This window comes from Meriones unguiculatus, chromosome 3, assembly GCF_030254825.1.
Source record: "Meriones unguiculatus strain TT.TT164.6M chromosome 3, Bangor_MerUng_6.1, whole genome shotgun sequence".
NCBI lineage: Eukaryota > Metazoa > Chordata > Mammalia > Rodentia > Muridae > Meriones > Meriones unguiculatus.
The window spans coordinates 67,768,779-67,793,349 of record NC_083351.1 but is presented as its reverse complement, the minus strand read 5'-3'; the positions used below and the strand labels follow the sequence as shown (position 1 = coordinate 67,793,349).

The 24,571-nt window shown below is 41.3% G+C and overlaps 1 protein-coding gene and 2 gene segments (V, D, J or C); all 3 read left to right on the top strand.

Moving 5' to 3' along the window:
- Positions 1-2,173: 2,173 nt before the first annotated feature.
- Positions 2,174-10,106, top strand: LOC110553953 (uncharacterized). Its single transcript, XM_060378782.1, has 3 exons — positions 2,174-2,277; positions 2,381-2,760; positions 9,840-10,106. Exons 1-3 carry the CDS (start codon positions 2,208-2,210, stop codon positions 10,104-10,106), a joined length of 717 nt encoding a protein of 238 aa, XP_060234765.1. The 5' UTR covers positions 2,174-2,207.
- Positions 10,107-13,170: 3,064 nt separating this feature from the next.
- On the top strand, positions 13,171-14,363 carry LOC110553956 (T-cell receptor beta chain V region C5-like). The segment is given in 3 exon segments: positions 13,171-13,295; positions 13,399-13,705; positions 14,360-14,363. Coding segments are annotated over 3 exon segments (381 nt in total).
- Positions 14,364-18,171: 3,808 nt separating this feature from the next.
- Positions 18,172-24,260, top strand: LOC110553957 (T cell receptor beta variable 11-2-like). The segment is given in 3 exon segments: positions 18,172-18,313; positions 18,408-18,882; positions 24,131-24,260. Coding segments are annotated over 3 exon segments (654 nt in total).
- Positions 24,261-24,571: the final 311 nt, after the last annotated feature.

Sequence of the window (24,571 nt, the reverse complement as noted above, 5' to 3'; positions counted from 1 at the left end):
AGTTCTGGCTAGTTAGAGTCATCAGATTCTTTTGGGGCAATACCAACCCCATTCATTAGGATATCCAGCAGTCCAGGTAACCAGCAACCTCCTTCTTTCTCTGTATTTATATTGTTCCAGCCAGAGTCCTTAGGATTCTACTAACTGCAGCTGACAAAGGCCATCTCCATCCATCTCTGAGCCTCATGAGGCATTTATCAGCTGTGGATAAACTAAGGCAGTCCCATATCCCACTCTTGAGATTAAAACAAAAACATATTTACATAACATAACTGGGTTTTTAAAGAAACTAAAACTTTCACTACAATCATTACTGAGAGATGATAGCTTATTTTGGAAGTAACTGGAAGAACTATTAAATTTCATGTTCCCCACCCAATACATCTAAATCTAAAGGAGAATATGCCTCTTTCTATTTTATGGCTGGACTCAGCCATGGGTAATGGCCTTCTTTATTGTTTGCTCTTAGTTTCTGGGGATCAGCAAACCTTTGGGTCAGGGAGGAGAATGTCCTTTTTGAATTGGTCAGATCCTGTCCCCAGCTTTTCACATGGAGCTCTGCTGACCCCCTTTCTCTTAACTTCTGCTTTTGAGTCATTCCTGGCCACCTCAGGGTTATAGAATGTTTCCATTAAGATTACACCAAGATATGTGGTGAAAGAAATGAGGCTTCATACTGAGCTGTTATCTGTGAGGGAGTAACTGAAATATGCTTTACCTAGGAAGGAACCTATGTTGTCACTGAGTAGAGGTAAGTGTTTCATGTTACCAAAATGATGACAAAGTTCAGACAGAAGCTTTCAGATGATTTTAGAGCAATTCTCTGGCACCCTAAAGACACCAGACCTTCACATTAGTACACAAATCACTCACCCTCACTGTGGAAGGGGATTTCCTCTTGAGAGGAAACACAGTGAGAAAGATTCAGGCCCACAGACCACCTGAAACAAAGGGAGAATTACTATCAATGAGAACACAATGCTACCCTAGAATGGTGAGCTTGTGCCCCTGCATAAGTTAGAGTGGGATCTTAAAACAATGTTTAAATTGTAGTGACCTCAGCCTTGGTGCGTTATAAGCCTTCTGAGTGTCAAATAATTCTTATAGCCATAAACTGCACTGAAGTTTTTTCTTTTTTCTTTTAAAAGGCTTTATTAGTTCTGCTCATTAAAACAAAATTAATTTGAAGTTGAAGAATAATTTTGCTTTGTTTTCCATTTTAATTAAATAATATTATTTATTACAATTTATTCACTCTGTATCCTGGCTGTGGACCCATTCCTCATCCCTTTCCAATCTTACCCTCCCTCCATTATTTTTCCCTATGCCCCTCCCCCAGTCTACTGATAAAGGACTTCTTCCTTCCCTTCCATCTGACCCTAGCCTATCATGTCTCAACTGGAATATGTGCCTTTTCTTCCTCTGTGGCCTCTTAATGCTGCACCAACACTCCTTATGGGGAGGTGATCAGAGAACCTGCCACTGAGTTCATGTCAGAGAAAGCCCCCGAGTCCCCTACTAGGGTACCCACTTGGAGACTAAGTCTATGAGCTACGTCTGAGCAGGGGTTCTAGGTCTTCTCCATGCATGGTCCTTGTTGGGGTATCAGTCTCTGTAGGGCCTCAGAGCCCAGTTTTCATCACTCTTATGGTCTCCTTTTGGAGCTCCTGCCCCCTCCAGATCTTTCTATCCCCACCTTTTTTCATAAAGTTCCATGCATTCTCCCCAAAGTTTAGCTTGTAGTGTCAGCCTCTGCTTTGATACTTTGATTAGTGTAGTCTTTCAGAGGTCAAGGTTTTCTTAAAGTATTTAGGCAATGTGAGAATACTAGAAACCTCATACAACACCACATGCATTGAGGTACTTAGACTACAGAACCACTAAGGAGTAAAACAATGTAAAACAAGTAATTGTATCTTATTAGAATAAAGTAAGCCTAGTAAATTGACTACAATCAGAAAAACAGTAAATGCAATTAAAATATAAAATAAGCCATAAATTCTTTCTAATATGAGATGTTAATTTGTGTACATATACTACAAATATTGTTATATGATCTGACTTGAGGTTAAAATTGATAGTAAACTTGCATCTGTGGAGAAGGGGTGTGGCATGTTAACCATGCAGTTCAAGCTTGTGTTGGAGACAGTGATGTCATTAAGCCTCTGAAAGCCCCAGCTCTGGTTTCCCAAACAGGGCTGGAACACATGAGAGCTTGCCTTGCTCCTGAGATGTCCTTCAGGCTCTTCTTTTGGCTTTTGAGTCTCCTGTGTGCAAGTGAGTGCTGGTCAGGCCACAGGTGTGCTTCCCTCTCCTCACCAGATTTCCCAAGGGTTTTTGCTAAGATGACATCAGCAGGCTCTGTCTTTTTTTGTTACAGAAGACATGGAGGCTACAGTCACCCAAAGCCCAAGAAACAAGATGACAGTAACAGGAGGAAAAGTGAACTTGAGCTGTCACCAGACTAATAACCATAACTACATGTACTGGTATCGTCAGGACATGGGGAATGGACTCAGGCTGATCCATTACTCATATGGTGCTGGCATAACTGAGAAAGGAGATGTCTCTGATGGCTACAAGGCTTCCAGACCAAGAACAGAGGACTTCTCCCTGGTGCTGGAGCTGGCTTCCCCCTCTCAGACAGCTGTGTACTTCTGTGCCAGCAGTGATGCACAGAGATGCATGTCTGCCTGCCCTCTGCACAAAAAGCCAACCAGGAAAACATTTGCCTGTGTGCCCAAGGAAGCCCCCATTTCTGTAAGCGTCGCTGAGCTCTGGCACACTAGGAATGAGTTCTTAGCTGACTGAAGGCTCCTCAATGCTACTTGTTATATCTCTTCCTCTTATTTAGAGAAAAATTAATCTTTTAATTTGTTTTTGAAGACTGAGTTTGTCCTTATAACAGTCCTGGCTGCCCTGGAACTAACATTGTACACTAATATTGCTGAAACTCATTTATATACATCTTCCCTTGCCTTTACTGTGCTGTATTTACAGTCTTGTGCCACCATTCCTTGCTGAAAATGAATCTTTAAATGAAGTCCCTGATGATGCTTCTGATAGTCTCACAGACCTGGCTTTCTTCCCTGTGGCCTTCAGTGAACTTTTCCACTATTTTACTATTTGAGTCACTTTTGTGATGTCTTTCTCGCCTGTGTTTACTTGCTATGTCAGTAGCCTCTGTGCAGAATAGGACAACAGCCGATTAAGCTCCGTCTCATTTTTCTTCATTCATTGGTATCAGCATCCCATGATTCCTTCTTCTTCAGATAAACTTCTCTACAGTCAATTATTTCCTCATGAGTGTTGTGCTTTTTTTCAATTCTGAAGATAATTTTTATATAATACTTCTGCACCAAAGGTGTATCTTTCCCTCTTGTTTCCAGATCTTTTCTCTCAGTGAAAACATGTTTCAGGCTGAATTACTTTTCTTTTATCTTTTTAAGACTTTCACTTAGTAAAATTATTTTCTTGTTCACCTCTTTCTCTAAATCCTCCCTAACTTTTTTTGCCTTTTAAGTTAGTGGCTTCATATTTTTAAATTATTATTTTAATTTACTTTATTTATTTTTATTTATTATTTATTTTATTTATTTATTATATCTATATGATTTTTAAATTATTATTTAATTCACTTTATATCCTAGGGTGTGTCCCTGTCCTTTCCTCTGTACCCCCCTCCATCCTTCACTCTTTATCCCTCCCTTTCCCCCAGAAAAGTGGAGCCCTCCTCCTCTGGTAACAACACTCCCCAGCACAAAAAGTCATATCAGGACTGCTCATATCCTCATCCACTGAAGCCAAGCAAGACATCCCTCCCAGGGGGACTGACACAAAAGTAGCTAATGTGTTAGAAACAGCCCCATCCTCCACTTGCAAGGCACCCCACAAGAAGACTGAACTGCTCTTTATCCACATGTGTGCAATGGGCCTACGTCCAGATCATGCATGCTCCTTAGTTGATGTCTCATTCTCTGAAAGACCCATGGGTCTGGGTTAGTTGTCTCTGTTGATCTTCTTGTGGGTTCCTGTACCCTCCAGGTCCTTCCATTTTTCCCCAACATTTCCATAAGACCTCTGGAACTTGGCTGCAAGTTCCAGCATCTGTCACAATCTCCTGCTGGGTGGAGCCTCCCAGAAGACAGGCATGTTAGACTTTTGTCTGCAAACAGAAGAGCAGCATTAAGAGTGTCAGGGGCTGGCTCTCTAGTGTGGGGTGGGCCAATAACTGGTTGGACATTCCCCCAATCTCTGTTCTCTCTTTAACCCTGTACTTCTTGTAGGCAGGGTAAATTTTGGATCAAAAGTTTTGTGGGTGGGTTGTTGTTCCCCTCTCTCCACATTTCCTGCTTGGCTAGGAGGTGGTCACTTCAGTCTCCATGTTCCCCCCTGTTAGGAGTCTCTGCTAGAGTCTCACCCCTGTCCTTCCAGGAGCCTACCTTGTTGTAGGATTTTAGGTTGTCAAAGAGATGCTCCCTCAGTTTCCCTTCTTCTTACCAGCTCTTTCACCTCCCACCCCAGGTCTCCCCATGTCTGATCCCCACCTTTAATTTTCTCCTTATTCCATCTCTTGCCTTATTCATTCTCTTCATCCACTTCTGCTGTCTATTTTATTTTCCCTTCTGAGTGACATTGTGGCACCTTCCTTTAGACCCTCCTTGTAACTTAGCTTTCTGGGGTCTGTGAAAATAAAGGAAGATGTGTATTTATTTTTGGCTCAGTGTGTCAAAAGTTTTGGTCTATGTTTATAGGGATGTGTTGTTTGGAGGCTTGTTTGTGCAGCAGAACAGACTGGCAGGAATAATATGGCAGAGGTGATACGCCCTTCTCATGACAGCCAATAAGGAAAAGAAGAGGAGGCAGACAGACAGACAGACAGATATAGATAGATAGATAGATAGATAGATAGACAAACAGATAGATACATAGATACATAGTTAGATGGATAGACAGATAGACAGATATCTTTTAACTGAATGCCTCTAGTGACGTACATCTTCCTAAAAAGCCCTGTTCTCAGAAGTTGTTCCCTTCACTCAATGCCCTTTCTGATAGAAACCTATGCATACATTAGCCATTGGTGATATCAAAACCCTCATGATCTAATATTTCTCATTTTCCCCTCTGAACACAGTAGACAACCAACCTTTAGTATGTGAATCATGGGGAATGTTCCTCATCTAAACCAAATAAGCACTATTTTGCTTTGTAATACAGCAAATCTTGCTTAATGTAATTCTTATCCAAAAGAAGAAAGATTATCTTGTTAATAAAAATTAACTGATGAATACAGCAATAATCCATCTATGTCGTCAAGGCACAAAGAGTAATTAAGAAACCACCAATTAAAAAAAAAAAAAAAGAAAAGGGCTGTTCTGGTTCATAGGCTGCACAGATGTAGCCCATGGCAGTTCAGTGTCCAAGTGGGTTCCATAGTAATGGGAACAGAGACTGCTTCTGACCTGAACTTATTGGCCTGCTCTTTGATCACCTCCCCCTGAGGGGGGAGCAGCCTTACCAGGCCACAGAGGAAGACAATGCAGCCACTCCTGATGAGACCTAACAGACTAGGATCAGAAGGAAGGAGATTAGCACCTCCCCTACCAGTGGACTTCGGGAGGGGCATGTGTGGAGAAGGGGAAGGGAGAAATTGGGAGAGGAAGGGGGAGAGAACTAGAGGGAGGATACAAAGTAAATAAAGTATAATTAAAAATAAAAAATGCTAAAAAGTAAATAAACCTTAAAAAAATAAAACTGTAGAAAAAAGAAGAAAGAACCCAATTTTCTATTGTTACTTATAAATAAAGCATGAATGACTTAAGTAATAAGACTTGAATTCAAGCTTACAGGATCAGAACATTTCTAAAGAATTACAATAGAAATGTGCATATTGCTGTGGACAACAGGAACTGTCATACCTCAGATGAAAATTACAGCCACAGCAGAAAACTCCTCAGAGGATGCTGACTAACAAGCACCATAGTTATTAGTTACCAGTGCTTCTGAATTGCCTGAGTTCTTTGCCTTTAATTACCTTATGAGATTCATCTATTGATATTTCCTTTCATCGTTATGAAGATAGTCTCTCTCTCTCGCTCTCTCATTTTTTAAGGATTGCAGTGAAATACATGGTTGGATAAATACTTCAGTTTGATATTTGTATGAGAGGGTGTATTTGTTTATCACTGATTCGAGTCTATGAATTAGTTTTCAGATTAACAATCAAAAAGTTCTGCAAGCTAATTACATGCCTAAAGACATGAAATGAAAGAAAAACAACTAAGAACTTACTGGTATCTACAGAATTCTGCTCCTTCTTCACAGGCTGAGGTATATGGTGATGCAGACAGGTTGGAGTAGAATAAGTAATTTTGGGGGAAGCTGAACATGACCCTAGGCAAATGGTGATAGGCTCTGAGAATTCCATCAGGGCATGGTATGGACTTCTCTTGTGTCTCCTTCTGTGATCCAGCTTAATCCTCCCTGGTAAGTGGGACTCTCAGGAAGGGGCTCAAATGCCTCCTTTAAAGAGTCTGTGCTTAGATATCAGGGAAGGTTGAGAGAAAATTTTTTTATGTACTTGATTTTCTCCAGACACATTTAGTTGAGAAGAAGCAGAAACCATAGTATTATACTGTACTGCCATTTTTTGAACTCCATGTTTTTATGTCTATAACCCCACGGTATTTTACACAGATTTATTGTGTTGTATAACCATCCTTACTATTTCCAAAAAATTTTCAAGTGTGAACATATTAAGTAGTAACAATTTTCCATTCAGGACCCTGATGTTGTCTTTTTAAAGAAGTGTATGCTTATAATTATGGATTGTCTTTGTGTCTGGATTCTTTCATTTCACATATTTGTTACATTTTTAATGTGTAATAACTTGACTCATTTCAAGACTTAATGGTACAAAAATTGTACATTTTATACCTCTCCATCACTTTATAAATTTTTAACTTGTTCATATATCATATATATATATATCATATATGCATATATATATATGTATATTTTTGCAAAGCTCAAAAAGAACAATGACTTTTAGCTGGAAATTTCCCAGAATTTTTGTTTCTCAGTGACATAAGCACATGGAAGCATAAATCTATGAATGTATTAATAAGAAAACCATGGTATCTCATACCCTGAAACACTAAATATACAGTTTGGTATCTGGAAAGATATCACAGCTTTGCAAAGAAGGAAAAAGTGAGGACTCCTTACTAGGAACAAAGTCAATAACTAGAAAACAACCTATTTCTGACAAACTGGCTGTCTATAACATTGAACAGTATAACTGCAGCAATGTTTTAATCTGTTTGTAGCAGTAAGGGAGACATGCAAAGATTTCCAGAGGTAAATACTATAATGTCTGTGATGTGAAATATTTCACTGTAAACAATGCTCCAGAAGGAAAGATTAGTGAATTTGAAAATGCCTCTAAAGGAAACATAGAAGTGTGACTGAATAGAGGATACTCAGATGGTCAAACATGCAAGCAGGGATTGCAACATAAAATTTTAATGTTTAAATTTCTTCAAAGTGTAGCTAGCTGTCTACAGTAACATTTCCAATAATATACTTAGTTGATGTCTCATTCTCTGTAAGCCCACATGGGTCTGGGTTAGTTGTCTCTGTTGATCTCCTTGCGTGGTTTCTGTACCATACAGGTCCTCCAACATTTCTATAAGACCCCTGGAAATTGGCTGCAAGTTCTAGCATCTGTCACAATCTCCTGCTGGGTGGAGCCTCCCAGAAGAGGCTTTCTATCTTTTAGCTAGTTCATTTATCCAACTACTCAGAGGCTTCTCCACTGGCAGCAACCATCAGGCCTTCTTGGTATTTTCTTTGAATTAAGACTTGCACTTCCCAAGTCCAACCCCTTCTGAGTACAACTGACATCTTAAGAATAGTCCACAGCTCCCTGAAACATTGTCAAATAACTTAGGTTTTATTCTCTTTTGTTTTTCTTTGGGTTTTGCTTGCTTGCTTGCTTTAAATTATGTACTGTTCACACATTTCTCACTACCACAGTAAAATTTTGAGATTTGGGTATGTAACTGGGTACTGCCAAACACTGTGATGTTTTCTGGCCCCAGATGCACTTTTTTTTATCTAAATATTGTACCTTTATTGTTGGTGATGTGGATAATTCCATTTCCATCCTTCTGTAGGTTTTATTTTTTTAATTCTTTATTAATTACTCATTATTCACTTTGTATCCTCCCTTAATTTTCCTCCCTCCTTCAGTTCAATCCCTCCCTTCCTTCACCCTCTACATGCATGACCCTCCCCAAGTCCACTGATAGGGGAGGTCTTCTTTTCCTTCCTTCTGATCCTAGTCAATTAGATCTCATCGGGAGTGGCTGCATTGTCTTCTTCTGTGGCCTGGTAATGCTGCTTCCCCCTCAGAAAGGAGGTAATTAAAGAGCAGGCCAAACAGTTCATGTCAGGGACAGTCCCTGTTCCTATTACAAGGGAACCCACTTGGATACTGAACTGCCATGGGCTACATCTGTGCAGGGGTCTTAGGTTATCTCCATGCATAGTCCTTGGTTGGAGTATCAGTTTCAGGAAAGACTACTCTGCGTAGATTTTTTGGTTCTGTTGCTCTCCTTGTGGAGTTCCTGTCCTCTCCAGATCTTTCTGTTTCCCACTTCTTTCCTAAGATTCCCTGTACTCTGCCCAAATGTTGCCCATTTTATCCTGAGTGAGCTATCCGAGGAGCAGAAAGATGCACACGGTATGTACTCACTCATATAGACATATAATATAGGATAAACCTACTAAAATCTGTACACCTAAAGAAACTAATCAAGAGTGAAGACTCTTGCTAAAATGCTCAATTCATATCCAGAAAGGCAAAGAGGATGGACATCAGAGAAAGAGGGAACAAGCCAGGAGCCTGACACAGGACCTCTGAAAGGCTCTGTCCTGCAGATGCATGGTTTGAGAGCTCCCAGCTTCTACCACAGTCAGTAGAGGTTCTGTCCACTGATCCAGAACTGGCCATTAGGGGGCATTGCTGATCTTCCAATAGAGCTGCTGGCAGGGCTACACAAGGTGGATACAGAGTTTTGATATGAAGCACACAGTAGGATATTTGTTGTGGAACCAGAAACAGTGCTGGCCATAAGGCACAGGGGTGTGAGGAGTGGTCAATTATCTTTGCACACACACACTGTGCATCACCAGAGAAAGCATGAACTGTAGACTTGGACTGTAGATTTAACAATCAAAGGCCTCTGGAGCTAGGTAGAGAGAAGGAAGAAACTGCCTCAGAAGAAAGCATGACTTTCCCACACCCAGATCTATTTATGCAGCCCAGCCATCTCCTGATCCACAAAGCAGGCTGAGCCTAAAGGTGGAAGGATGAGACAGCAGAGTGTGCCCAGGGGTTCAGAGAGCCTGTGGGAGTCAACAAATCACTGACCTCAGAACCTGATACCACAGCAATGAGGTGAAAGGAGGAGAGAGGAAGGAGGAGCTGACTTCTGTTCTCTCACCAAAGAGACCAGCATTCTTAGGAGAAGGATGTGTAGCACTTCCCTCCCCGACTCTGCTTGGGGCTCTGCCCTGCTCTGTTGGGTTGCTGTCTTTCTCCTGGGAACAAGTAAGTCCTGGGTGGAGGTGGGGCTGCTCCTGAGATCCTTTACTGCTGCTGCACTGACTCACTATTTCTCTAGATGCTCACTCCTGTCTCCTTCCCTCCAGGTGCAGCAAGCTCTGGGGTTGTCCAGACTCCAAAACACATAATCAAAGAAAAGGGAGGAGGGTCTATTCTGAAATGTATTCCCATCTCTGGACATAATAGTGTGCTCTGGTACCAACAGACTCCAGGGCGGGAACTCAAGTTCCTCATTCAACATTTTGAAAAAATGATGAGAGAGAAAGGCAGCATCCCCAACCGATTCTCAGTGCAGCAGTTCAGTGACTATCACTCTGAGATGAACATGAGTGCCTTGGAGCTGGAGGATTCTGCTGTGTACTTCTGTGCCAGCTCACCACAGCCTTTCATGGTTACTGGCTTTCTGTACCTTAATCTTCCTGTTCCAGATGTTGTTGTACTAGCAAGGGTTGGAAGATGCCACAAAGCCTAAGCTGAAGCTCAGAAATGCTTCTAGTTTTTTACTATCCCCCCCCCACTCCATTGACTAGGTGTGCTCACCAGAGTGTTTCTAACCACTGGGCTGGCTTTCAGAATCCCCAGAGAGTCTCAGATCTCTGCTGATGTCTTTCAGCTGCCTTGAGAGTGGTAGAAAACCATAAGACCCTGAGATTTCACCCCATACCCATCAGAATGGCTAAGATAAAAATCTCAAGTGACAACACATGCTGGAGAGGTTGTGAAGAAAGGGGAACCCTCCTCCATTGCGGGTGGGAATGCAAATTTGTACAGCCATTTTGGAAATCAATCTGGCACTTTCTCAGACAATTAGAGATAGTGATTCCTCAAGATCCAGCTATACCACTCGTAGGCATATATCTAAAAGATGCTCAAGTACACAACAAGGATATTTTCTCAACCATGTTTGTAGCAGCTTTATTTGTAATAGGCAGAACCTGGAAACAACCCAGATGTCCCTCAGTTGAGGAATGGATACAAAAATTGTGGTACTTTTACACAATGGAATACTACTCAACAATTAAAAGGAGGAAATCATGAAATTTGCAGGCAAATGGTAGGATCTAGAAAAGATCATCTTGAGTGAGATATCACAGGAGAAAGACACACATGGTCTATTCTCACTTATATAGACCTGTAAGATAGGATAAACATATAGAAATCTATACACCTAAATAAGATAATTATGAAAGAGGACCCAGGGTAAGATGATCAATCCTCACTTAGAAAGACAAAGGGGATGGATATTGGAAGTAGGAGAAAACAAGTAACAGGACATGAGCCTAGCACTGAGGGCCTCTGAAAGACTCTACCTAGCAGTGTTTCAAAGCAGATATTATGACTCATAAGCAAACCTTCGGGAGAGTGCAGGGAATCATATGAAAGACAGTGGAGTTAGTATGATCTGGAGAGAACAGGAGATCCACAAGGACAAAATATATCTGGGCACAGGGGTCTTCTATGAGACTGTTTCTCCAAACATCCATGTATGGATATAACCTAGAACCTCTGCTCAGGTGTAGCCCATGGTATCTCAATATCCAAGTGGTTACCCTAATAATTAGAACAGGGACTGTTTCTGACTTGAACTCAATGGCTGGCTCTTTAAACGTCCCCCCCCACCCCTGAGGAAGGAGCAGCCCTGCTAGGCCACAGAGGAGGACTTTGCAGCCAGTCCTGAAGATACCTGATAAACCAGAATCAGATGAAAGGGGAGGAGGTGTTCCCTCATCAGTGTACTTGGAAGGGGGTAGGGAGAAGATGAGGGAGGGAGGGAGGATTGGGAGGGATAGAGGGAGCTGGATACAGTAGGGATACAAAGTTAACAAACTCTAACTGATATTAAAAAAGAAAAAAAAGAATACCATACCCTATGTTAGAGCATAGCCATAGGCAATATGTTTTTAGACAAGTGTAGATATTTTTCATATTCATTCAGAAATAAAGAATTTCATATATCATGTTCTTTGGACTCAGTAGCTTATTAAATTTTCTGCCATTTCCTGTTTAAGATTATCAACACTAGGATTAAAACTTACATCTCTTTTCTTGTAAGTCAAACTCCTGAATTTTCTTGGTATTCTCCTATTTGGGTCAAAAGTGTAACAACTTGTATCTTTTATTATAACACCAACTGAACTAGTGTGTTTGTGTGTGTGTGTGGGGGGTGATAGATGTATAATCTTAAGCCAGATGATATATAGTAGGTTATAGATGTATTATGACTAGGCCAGATAATATCTGCTTTGTCTTCATTTCAAGATGAGATTGAAATTTTCAACGAAAGGAAATTTGCTACTCAACAATTAAATAATCAATTTAAAGGAATAAAAAAGATATTTACACAGATACCTCTCTATCTGATGAAATTATTGTTCAGACTATCCTTACTGGTAGATAATACTTTATTTGGGAAATAATCCTAACAGGTGGCAATTTCATGTTCCCTACTGTGAACATCCAAGTCTTAGAGAGTGCCCTTTCCTGGGACTGACATTAGGCCATGGATAATGGCCTCCTTTATTGGTGGTTCTTGTTCTTGAGGGACCAGTTAAGCTTTGATATAGAGTAATATGGACTTTCTGGGATGGGCAGACCCTGTCCCTGCTTTTTTATGTAGATTGTGTGCTAACCATATCCCTCTGCTTTTGAGTCCTTCTTCACCAGGGCAGGGTTATAGAAAGTTGCCACCAAGACTCCACCAGGATGGACAGCCACAAAAGGAGGCTTCATACTGAGATATTATCTAGGTAGGGAGGAACTGAGCTATGTGATACATAGTAAGGAAGTGAGTATTTCATGTTAGCAAATGTATGTTGAAGGTGACACAAAAGCTTTTGAATAATTTTGATATACTTCCCTGAAACCCTAATGGCACCAGACCTGCATATTACCTGACAAACACTTGCTCTTTCACATGGCTGAAGGGGGTTTCCTCCTGAAAGAAAGCAGTGACAATGTCTCAGGTCCACCATGCACAGCCTCACCGGAAAAAAAAGAGAGCATTTCTATCAACAAGGACACAGTGAGGGCTGAGCCTGAAATGTAGAGCTTGTACCTCTGAATGGGTCTGAACTAGAATAAAACAATGTTTTTACTGTGGTGACCTCAGTCTTGGTGTGCTATAAGCCATCTGAGTGTCAAGCAGGTCGTTTAGCCATACACAGCACTGAAGGTTTTCTTAAAGTATTTAGGCAAATGGAAGAATTAGTATAATCCTCATAGAACACAGCATGTTGTGAGGGTGCAACTGAGACTACAGAACCACTAAGGAGTAAAACAATGTAAAGCAAGATATTATACCTTATTTTGAATAAAATAAGCCCGATATGTTGACTAGAATCAGACAAAGAGTATGCAAGTATAAATAAAAAAAGAGCCATAAATTCTTTCTAATATGAGATGTTAATTTGTGTACATATACTACAAATATTGTTATATGATCTAACTTGAGGTTAAAATTGAGAGTAAGCTTGCTTCTGTGGAGAAGGGGTGTGGCGTGTTAACTGTGCAGCTCAAGCATGTGTTGGAGACAGGGACATCACTAAGCCTCTGAAAGCCCCAGCTCTGGTTTCCCAAACAGGGCTGGAACACATGAGAGCTTGCCTTGCTTCTGAGATGTCCTTCAGGCTCTTCTTTTGGGTCTTGAGTCTCCTGTGTGCAAGTGAGTGCTGGTCAGGCCATAGGTGTGCTTCCTTCCCCTTTCCAGAATTCCCAAGGCTTTTTGCTAAGATGACATCAGCAGGCTCTGTCTTTTTTTGTTACAGAAGACATGGAGGCTACAGTCACCCAAAGCCCAAGAAACAAGGTGACAGTAACAGGAGGAAATGTGACCTTGAGCTGTCACCAGAATAATAATCACAACAACATGTACTGGTATCGTCAGGACATGGGGCATGGACTCGGGCTGATCCATTACTCGTATGTTGCTGGCAAAACTGAGAAAGGAGATGTCCCTGATGGCTACAAGGCTTCAAGACCTAGAACAGAGGACTTCTCCCTTGTGCTGGAGCTGGCTTCCCCCTCTCAGACAGCTGTGTACTTCTGTGCCAGCAGTGATGCACAGAGATGCATGTTTGCCTGCCCTCTGCACAAAAAGCCAACCAGGAAAACACTTTTTTTTTTTTTCAATGCAGTTTATTCAGGAACCTTGAACAATCCTCGGACCCTGGGGAAAGCCAGCCCACAGCTTAAATAGCCTCTGGGTAGCCAACCCAGGCGTGCCACGTGTGCAATGCAGATAGGTCCACATACATGGAAGCAAGCCAGATCCTCAGCCTTAGCCAAAAGGAAAACACTTTTTATGTGTGCCCCAGGAAGTGCCTCTTTCAGTAAGAGTTGCTGAGCTCTGACACACTAGGAACCCCATGGTTCTCTGCCTGACTGAAGGCCACTCTGACACATTTTCATGGATGGCTGTCACATCTATAGTACTTGTTTTCAGAGTGTAAAAGGAATCTTTCCTTGAAGTTCATGATGAGTCTTTTGATCATCTCACAGCCATCACCACCTGTCCAGTCCCTCCATTGACCGCTTCAATCACTGTAGTATCCAACTGAGGTAGTTACATGATCTCTTTTTTTTGTCTGTGTTTACTCTATTTTTCAGTGAGTACTTTTTTCTCTATAACAATAACTCATAAGTTAGTTCCTTTGTCATTTGTCATTTTTCTTCTCTTGTCTGTATTATCAGCTTTTACCTACTATTTCCTGTTTCTTTCCTCTCCAGCTAAACTTAGGTATATTCAGTTACTTCCTCATATCTAATTTTTCAACTCTAGATATATTTTTCCAGGATATTTCTTGTGCACTGAAGACGTGCCTTTCCACTGTGTCTTTGTATCTCTTCTTCCCATTAAAATATATTTTATTTAAGATTATTTTTTTCTTTACCTTTTCTAAATTTTTAATTTAATTATCTTTTTTCATCACTCCTCTTCTCCCTTTAACCTCTAAATGGTCTTCTCTTCTTTCAAATTATTAGCCTTTTTCCCGTAGTTATTATTAGTTTTTTTTTTTGTGTGTTGTGGGAATAAATATATAAAAGCAACCTGCTGAGTCTGCTCAGTTTTCCCTGCATGTGTGTGTGTGTGTATATATATATATATATTTTTTTTTTTCTGGCTGAGAAATTAGGGTTGAATAACCATGCCTTTCTTATCCAGGGAAAGGCTAACTCCCTGTCTGTCAGAAGTCTTTAATTATCTATCTATCTATCTATCTATCTATCTATCTATCTATCTATCTACCTATCTACCTATCTATCTATCTATCTATCTATCTATCTCTCTCTCTCTCTCTCTCTCTCTCTCTCTCTATGTATGTATGTATCTATCTATCTATCTATCTATCTATCTATCTATCTATCTATCTATCTATCTATATTGGTAGTGAGTTGGTATACAACTGCAGGAAGCTGCTGTGCCATCTTGCATTTTACAGAATGGGCAATAAAACGGAGTCAGAACTGAGTTTGGAGGTTTGTATGGTGGTACTTTTCTGAGAAAACCAAGGAGAAGGTGGATTTTAGATTTTCTCCCAGTGTTTCCAAGGTTTTGGTCCATGACTAGTTGGACCTGTTTTTTTTTTTTTATTTTATTTTTTTCTTATCAGTTATATTTTATTAACTCTGTATCCCAGCCGTGTCCCGATCCCTCATTCCCTCCCAGCCCCTCCCTGGACCTGTTGTTTTCTTCTGAGTAGGCCTCTTTCTGAAGTTGTCTCTGTCACCCAATGCCCTTTCTCACACAAACTTATTCATCGATTGGCCATTGCTGATATCAAGCCTTCATGATCTAATATTTCTTGAAGCTTTTCCTCTGAACACTGTGTAGACAAGTAAGCCTTTAATATGTGGGTATTTGGGAAAACACTTCACAATTGAACCATAACATTAGTCACTACTTACTTTGTAATATGATATGCCTTTCTTAACACAAGTCATACGAAAAGTAGATAAAATATCAGTATTAATAAGAAAGACACCCTAATAAGTAGAGCAACACTCCACCTACATTGTCAACTCCCAGAAGAGTAAACAGAAATTATTGAAAACACTAATTTTTTTTCTGTTACTTAGTAAGAATGCATGAGCATCTAAAGTGAAGGACTAGAATTCAAACTTAAGCAGATAGGAACATTTTCTAAAGAGGATATAGGATTGCATGGAGTTGTGGACAACCAGGAATATGTTATACCACAGAAGAAAATTACAGCCACATCAGAAAATCCCGCACAGAATGCTCTCTGACAAATACCACTTCTGTTAGTTACCAGTGTGTCTGAAGTACTTGAGTTCTTTTTCTGCAAGTACCTCTATGGCTACTAATATTTACTTTTCTTTTGTTTTGAAGATAGCCATTCTTTATCTCTCTCTCCCTCTTTACTTTTTAAGCATTGTGATGAAATACATGGTAACATAAACATTTTGATGGTTGTACTGGAGGATATATTTGTTTACTCCCTGATTTGAGTCTATGACATAATTTCACTGATTAACAGGCAAAAATCTCTGCAAGCTAATTGCATGCCTGGAGGCATCAAAGGAAAAGAAAATAAGCACCTACTGGTATCTAGAAACTTCCATTCCTTCTTCACAGGCTGAGGTACTGGGTGATGCAGCAAGTTAAGGAAGAATAACTAATTTTGGGGAAAGCTGAACATGTTCTTAGAAGAATGGTGACAGACTCTGAAAGGTCTGACTGGGCGTGGTATGGACTTCTCTTGTGTCTCCTTCTGTGATACAGCTTGATCCTCGCTGGCCTTGGGACTCCCAGGGAGGGACCTCATATGTTTTTTTTTTGGGGGGGGGCGTGGAATCTGTGCTTAGATAACAGAAGAAGCTGAGCGAAAGATTATTTTTCCTGCACTGGCTTATCTTCAACTCCAGAAGAAGCAGAAGCCAAAGTAGTACACTGACTACCATTTTCTGGACCCCATCACTGTTTTTATGTGTAACTTCATTATTTTAGACATATTCTTGTGTTGTCTCTTTTCTTGACTGAGGGGCACAGCCTCCAACATTGTCTGAGTGGCACAGTCTCTAATAGTGTTTGAGGAGCACAGCCTCTAACATTGTCTGAGGGGCACAGCCTCCAACATTGTCCGAGGGGCACAGCCTCTAACATTGTCCGAGGGGCACAGCCTCTAACACTGTTTGAGGAGCACAGCCTCCAACATTGTCTAAGGAGCACAGTCTCTAAGATTGCCTGAGGGGCACAGCCTCTAACATTGTCTGAGGAGCACAGTCTTTAACATTGTTTGAGGAGCACAGCCTCTAACACTGTTTGAGGAGCACAGCCTCCAAATTGTCTAAGGAGCACAGTCTCTAAGATTGCCTGAGGGGCATAGCCTCTAACATTGTCTGAGGGGCACAGCCTCTAACATTGTCTGAGGGGCACAGCCTCTAACATTGTCTGAGGGGCACAGTCTTTAACAATGTCCGAGGAGCACAACCTCTAACACACCTATATGTCACCCAGCACATGGGTCAGAAAATGAAACACGAACCATTCTCCCGATATGTAGCGACCTTCTATCACAGAGTGATTAGCTGACACATTTTAAGTTTACCTTGAACCAATAGCTTTTCTATACTGTTGATGGGGGCCAAATGAACAAAACCAGTGGGTCTGATAATTAATTGCATACATCAGATCTTCAGCTGGTGGCACAGGCATGTGTCACCTAAATTTGTCCTAAATTTGGGAGACTTGGCAGATGATCTATGCCCACCTAGCTACACCATCTCATGTCTCGAGCACATGTCCTTTATTTGTTTCTCATGTCAGCTCCCAGAAGTTCTCATCCCCCCTCTCCCTTCCCACCACAGCACTGGAAATGTGTGCACTTGTACCCAGTGTTTCCCTCATTAGGGAAGAGCAACATTCAGATACTAACCAGTGCACTTTATTTATAAAGTGTATTGGAGGTGTCCGTTTTAAAAGGTTCAAACCTATTAAAAAGCTGTTTAAATTTTCATTTATTATTACAATATCCAGAATGAGGATTTCTAGGCCAAGAAAGATCTCTACCTTTCTTAGGAAGGTGTTAATCCTACCATTTATTCATCGGTGTACTGGAAGTGCAGGCTGCATCATCGTGAAGGCTTTTTTATATAAAGCGTAGTGATATGATGGCAGTGAAAGCAAAGAATAACCTGGAACTTCAGACAAAAGAGAACCTCCCTGTGTTGAGGGCATCTCTTTACCACTCTTGGACTATGTCAACTAGTTTCATGTGATGCCTGAAATACATCGTGCTATAACCTGATGAAAGGCACACACCCAACTGAAGCATAATAAAAAGAAGGACAAAGAGGTCATTCAATAATGTTGCCTTTGAGTTGTCTTTGAGGTACTCGAGTAGAAACATCAACCAGAGCCTTAGAAGGATGGTCTCAAGATGTAGGAGAAGTCTGTGTCCTCTAGAGACAGCGCTGTGTGTGAGGACACTGGGTGACGTCATACACATTCTGTGCATATGCCAAACCAGTTACACCCACAGCCTGTGCTCTAAGACTGTGACTGTCTGCAGGGACAGCAAAGTCATTGTGGGAACTGTCATGTGATAACAAGTAATGCAGCTCTCAACCCTTGACGTGGTGAGCTTACTTTCTTCTGCCCTCACTCTGCCATGGGCACCAGGCTTCACGGCTGGGCAGTGCTCTGTCTCCTGGAGGCAGGTGAGATTTTAGAAAAGCAGGGCCACTGCTTTGCATTCCTCTGCGGATTGTTTTAATTGTTTCCATTTTGAAACACTGTTTTCTTTTCCCACAGTGCTTTCTGAAGCTGGAGTCACCCAGTCTCCCAGATATGCAATCATACAGGAAAGACAGCCTGTTTCTTTTCAGTGTGACCCTATTTCTGGGCATATTACCCTTTACTGGTATCAGCAGCCCAAAGACCAGGGCCCCCAGCTCCTAGTTTACTTTCAGAATAAGGATGTTGGGGATGATTCACAGCTGCCCAAGGATCGTTTTTCTGCAGTCCGGTCTAATGGTGTTGACTCTACTCTCAAGATCCAGTCTGCAAAGCTGGGAGACTCAGCTACATATCTCTGTGCCAGCAGCTTAGCCACAGCAATACACAGACACTTCCTTCCCATGCATAAAGCTGATGGCTTTCTTCAACTCAGCTTTCAGCAGAGACCCCGGATTATGTCTTTTCCTCCACGGACAGAGTGGATCTTTAGACATAGGCCCTGCTTGGACGTAACCAGAGATCACAAATTCTCTCTTGAAACACGAGGCTTGTGAGTATTTAAAAATAATATCCCAGGGACTTCCCAGTGACAATTCAAGAACCCTAAACTAAAAGTGACTCTTCAGAGACTGGAGCCTCAGAATCAGGAGACACCTGTCCTGTAAGACATGCAGTTAGAAAACCCACGTAAAAACCAGCAATAACAGATGGCGGTTATCTGTGAGTAACGGGCAGCAGGCTTTCCCACTGGAACTGGAGTGTGAACGTTTAGGGTGCTATCCTTGGTGATGTATTTACATCATGCTTCTTCTGTACCTTTACACTAGAACTTTCTAAAGAAAAAAGTTCTCTACAGTATATGTTTGTTGGGAGGACTTCTTGCTTGGTGTGGAAATATATTAATAGTAGTTACACGGTTGATTTCCTTTTTGGTAATTTTAACTCATTTTCAGCAGTTTTGACTTCAAGGAAATGTACAAAATAGAGTTCAAGAGTTTTTAAAAGAATACATTTGAGTTCCTTTGAATTCCTGGTCCTCCAGGCAGTACCTCCCAAGCTCTGGGGTTATAGGCATGCATGCTCAGTCCAAATGTCCATTCAAACCAAGTTCCAATTTTCACAGAGTGTTGCAACTTCCTAATGTCCCCGACACAGCCCAAAACTATTTCAGGTTTGATCCATTTGCTTCAGAGGCTGTTGAACACATTTCATCTGTCTGTCTTTGTCTATTAAACAAGTTCCTTGGCCTCTTATACTGCCAAGTTCTTGCTCTTGTAAGAACTTCTAAAGCAACCCAGTGCCCCCATGTAACCCTGGATGATACCTTCCTTATGTCTCTCTCTATACCTCTACTAACTTCCTCCTGACAGTCTAAGAGAGTAAGACAAATCTGTCTGAACTGTTAGGAGTTCTAGAAAAACAGTAGAGTGGGAAGCCTCTGCATGCACCAGCACTTTCAGACCCTCCTGGCATTCCCTCCCTACCATGTCTATCTGCAGTTCACAATTTTTTTGTTCATTTTCATTTGTTGCATCATCACATCTAATTTAACCACAAAATCCAGCTGTGTGGCAGGTTATGGTCATCCATTGTCTTTTCATCAGAATTTAAAAATTAGACCAAAACAATACTCACGGGTGATTATTCTTACTCTAACACACTGACACATTATAAAATCTCACATCTTTTATTCAAAATGAAGGGAATCACAGCGCCTGTGTGTGATTTAAAGTTGCTGTTTGTCACTGGCCACTAGAGTGCACTGTGGCTCCACTGTCACCTAGAATCTGTGTAAGGGCTTAGAACCCTAGGGTTTCTGTTTTGTTTTGTTTTTTGATTTGGTGTTTGGCTTTGGCTTTTGTTTGTTTTCTTGTTTTTGTGACAGGGTTTCTCACTAGCCTAGAGCTTGCCAAGCAGGCTAGGCTGGCCAGTCAGTGAGACCCAGTAGTCTGCTTGTCCTGACTCTTGAGCACGGCATGACATCATGGCCAGCTTTTAAAATATATTTTCTTCTTCTATTATTATTATTATTGTTATTATATTTATTCACTTTGTATTCCAGCTGTAGCCCCCTCCCTCATCTCCTCCTGGCCCACCTTCCTTCTCTCTTCCCCCACTATGTTAAAATGTATTTTCTAAGAACTGACTTGGGTTTCTCTCCTTTTTAAAGTTTGTTTTTAATTTATGTGTTCACTTGACGTCCCTATCATGGCCCTCTCCCTCATTTTCTCTAGTCCCTCCCTCCCAACCTGCTTCCCTATTCCCCCCTTCTCCTCAGAAAAGGGGAGCCCCGCCCAACCCAAGCACATCAAGTCACATCAGGAATGAGCTCATTCTCATCCACTGAGGCCTGGGGAGACAACCCCCTTAGTGGTAAATAATCATAAGAGGGCAAAAGAGTCCATGTCATAGACATTACCCACTCAACCTACTAGGGAACCCACGTGAAGATCAAATTGCCCACCAGTTATATCTGTGTAGGAGACCTAGTCCAGTCCATACATGCTTCTTGTTGGTTGGTGCTTCTGTCTCTGTAAGTTCCCATGGGTCTAGGTTAGTTGATTCTGTTGGTCTTCTTAAGGAATTCTTGTTTCCCCAGGTCCTCTATCCTCCCCACCCCCACCTCTTTCATAGGACTCCCCAGCTCTGTCAAACACTTGGCTGTGGAACTCAGGTTTCTCTATCTATCTATCTATCTATCTATCTATCTATCTACCCACACATTTGTTTGTTTGTTTACTATTTTACCATTTCCCCTTTTATTAAAATTATATTATTTTCACAGACAATATATCCTGATCATTCCCCCCAGTTCTTGCCACCTTCAGTCCCCTCCATATCCACTCCTTTTCTGCCTCTCATTAGAAAATAATAGGCTTCTAAGAGATAAGCACCAAGCAAGACAAAATAAAACATAAGATAAAAAAAAATCTCATGGAGACTGAACAAGGCAAATGAAAAAAGAAAAAGAGCCCCAAAGCAGGCACAAGAATCAGAGACCCATTTTCTTACACACTTACTAGTTCAATAAAAATACTAAGCTGAATGCTGCAACACACACACACACACACACACACACACACACATGACATGGTGTAGGCCCTGCACTTGCTGCTTCAGTCTCTGGAAGCTCATATGAGTCTTGCTTAATTGACCCAGAGGGGCCTTTTTTGCTGATATCCTCCACCCCTTCTGGCTCTTATACTCTTCTGCCTCCTCTTCCATGGAGTTCTCTGAGCTAGGAGGGGACAGATTTGATGGAAACACACCTTTTAGAGCTGTGTGTTTCTCTTTCTCTCTTTCTCTCTTTCTGCCTCTAAATAATATCTGGCTTTGGATCTCTGCTTTCCTGATGATGCCTTAATAGGGCACTGAGCTATGAGCATAGCAATATGTCATCAGGAGTCATTTTATTGATACTAGTTTTAGACTTTGGTTTTACCCCAGGTCTCTGGGATATCTAGTCTCTGGTGAGGGTTCTGTCTCATGTAGTCAGCCTTAAGTCAAATGAAACACAAGCTCTGTGCCCATTGCCTTACCACCAGGCAAAAAAGATTGCAGATCAAAGGTTTTGTGGCTAGGTTGGTATTTACTTTCCTCTTTGGGTAGCCTGTAGAGTACCTTTCCATAACAAAAGACACTAGAAATCTATGCAGGCACCAACTAGGCTTCTCCATGCTCAAAGTGAACTCAGGTCTTTATGACTGCAAAGCAGATGTTTCACCAACTGAAATATCTCTCCAGTGCTAATTTCAGGGTTTCAGGCATGAATCTTATGGATACTCTAGTGCATTGCTTTCCTATGACCGCTATAACAAACTCCAGCTAACGCTAACTTGCTATATTAAAGCAATGCAAATGTATTGTCTTATGATTTTGGAGGTCCAAATGAGTGAGCTGGTGGTAGCACATTCCCTTTGGAGGCTCAAGAGGAAGTTTTATTTTCTTAGTTGTTTCCATCCTCTGGAGGCCATGAACAACTTGGCTTATGGTCCCTTCAATTATCAAAACCAACAATGACAGACTGTTACTTTCTTTGTGCTGCACTACTCTGCTTTTTATTCCTGTTTTTCACATTGTGGGATCTCTATGATTATCATCAGGTCTACTTAGAAATTTTAAGATTATTACATATCAGAGTAAGTTGATTAATCACCTTAATTCTACTGGGCACTACATTCTCTCTTGCCACTCCATTTAACTTATTCACAGGCCCAGGGATTAGACATGCACACCTTTGAAAACCCTTCTTTCTCCTGCACATAGACAACTGATAACATGGAGAAGTAATGATCTATTTGAAAGCAGAACAAAAGCCACAGGCTTATGCCGTGGGCCCAACAGACACTGTGAGATAGTACCTTCAAGGGAAAGAAGCATTGTAGATACACTAGTCAACCTGTAAGTTATTTAAAAGTTGCTATTTAAATATATGTACTTCCTAGTTCAGAGAACTTGGCAGGGTGTTTCTGTGTCAAAAAGAAAAAAATTCAAACTATTCCCTTCTCATCAGTAAGTAACTCAGCAGCCTAACCCAGTACAAAGAATTCTCTCTTATTTTTCCACAATCATCACATTGATGGGATGAAGGTAGACCACAGGTCAGAAGAAAGGTAAGATATTAAAAATGAACAAATATGGAGATTTTCCAGGAGATAAGAATGCATGGTATGCATGGAGATAACTTAGAACCACTGCACAGAAGTAGCCCATAGCAACTCAATGTCTAAGAGGGTTCCCCAATAATAGGAACAGGGACATGAACTCATGGGCTGGTTCTTTGCTCACCCCCCCCCCGAGGGGGAGCAGCCTTACCCATCCACAGAGGAAGACAAAGAAGCCAGTCCTGATGAGACCTGATTGACTAGGTCAGATGGAAGGGGAGGAGGACCTCCTCTATCATTGGACTGGGGGAGGGGCATAGGAAAAGAAGAGGGAGGGAGTGGGATTGGGAGGGAATGGGGGAGGGGCTACAGCTGGGATACAAAGTGAATAAACTATAATTAATAAAAGTAAAATCAAAATTAAAAAAGAATGCATGGTAAATCAATTCTGCACTCTTTTAATTTTACTTTTTATATTAATTATAGTTTATTCACTTTGTATCCCAGCTGTAGCCCTCTCCCTCATTCTCTTCTCATACCACCCTCTCTCCCTCATCCCTTTTCTTGTCCCTCTCCAAGTCTACTGATAGGAGTGGTCCTCCTCCCCTTCCATCTGAACCTAGCTTATCAGGTCTTATCAGGACTGTCTGCATTTTCTTCCTCTGTAGCCTGGTAAGGTTGCTCCCCCATCAGGGGTAGTTGATCAAAGAGCCAACCACTGATTTCATATCAGAGACAGTCCCTGTTTCCCTTACTAGGCTACCCACTTGGATACTGAGCTGCCATGGGCTACATCTGAGCAAGGGTTCTAGGTTAGCTCCAGGAATGATCCTTGGTTGGAGTATCAGTCTCAGAAAAAGCCCCTGTGCCAAGATTTTTTGTTTCTGTTGTTCTCCTTGTGGAATTCTTGTTCCCTCCAGGTCTTTCTATCTCCCCCTTCTTTCATAAGACTCCTGGCACTCTGCCCAAAGTTTGGTTATGAGCCTCAGCATCTGCTTGTTTTATTTGCAAATCTTTAAAAACAAGACAATCTTTGCTTGTTTCATTGTAGGGATAGAGGAGAGCTTGTATTAGGAAGCTGAGTATTTGATAAAATGCAATAGTAATAATATATCATAAAGGTCTTTCACTGCACAAAGCTTTCACTTGTAATTAGTTCTCCAGGACTCAATTCTTGTCCTGTTATTTGCACAGAGCTGACATCATTCCTGTGGAATTTAAAGGACAGTTCTTAACTGATCGACGATTTGAGTGTGAGTATGTTAGTGTGACAGTTGTGTCACAGTGTGGGAATATGGCAGTTTTCAGAGAATATGGCTTGTGAGAAATCAGTGAATTAATTTTTGAATACTTGGATGTTGAAGTGAGGTTGGAAATAGCATGGTCTTACAAGAAGGAGACTGTAAAGGAGGCATCACAAGTTGATAAAGCCAAACCAAACTACCAAGAGCCTCAAGTGTTCAAGTCTTTACCTTATTTCAGTTGCAGCTATGTCCAGCCCTGCTCAATTTATCTCCAGAGCTTCTGCCTCTTCTCTGAGTAGCTTTTCAGCCAAGGCTAGGGTTAGAGATGTTTCGGCTCATTAATGATTTCATTGATGATGTCACTGGTCGCTAGATCTCTCTTGTGAGAATA

Coding starts and splice junctions, on each gene's coding strand:
- LOC110553953 (XM_060378782.1), top strand. CDS start 2,208: ATGAGAGCTTGCCTTGCTCCTGAGATGTCCTTCAGGCTCTTCTTTTGG. Junction 2,278..2,380: donor TTTGAGTCTCCTGTGTGCAA/GTGAGTGCTGGT, acceptor TTTTTGTTACAG/AAGACATGGAGGCTACAGTC. Junction 2,761..9,839: donor CCAAGGAAGCCCCCATTTCT/GTAAGCGTCGCT, acceptor TGGTACCAACAG/ACTCCAGGGCGGGAACTCAA.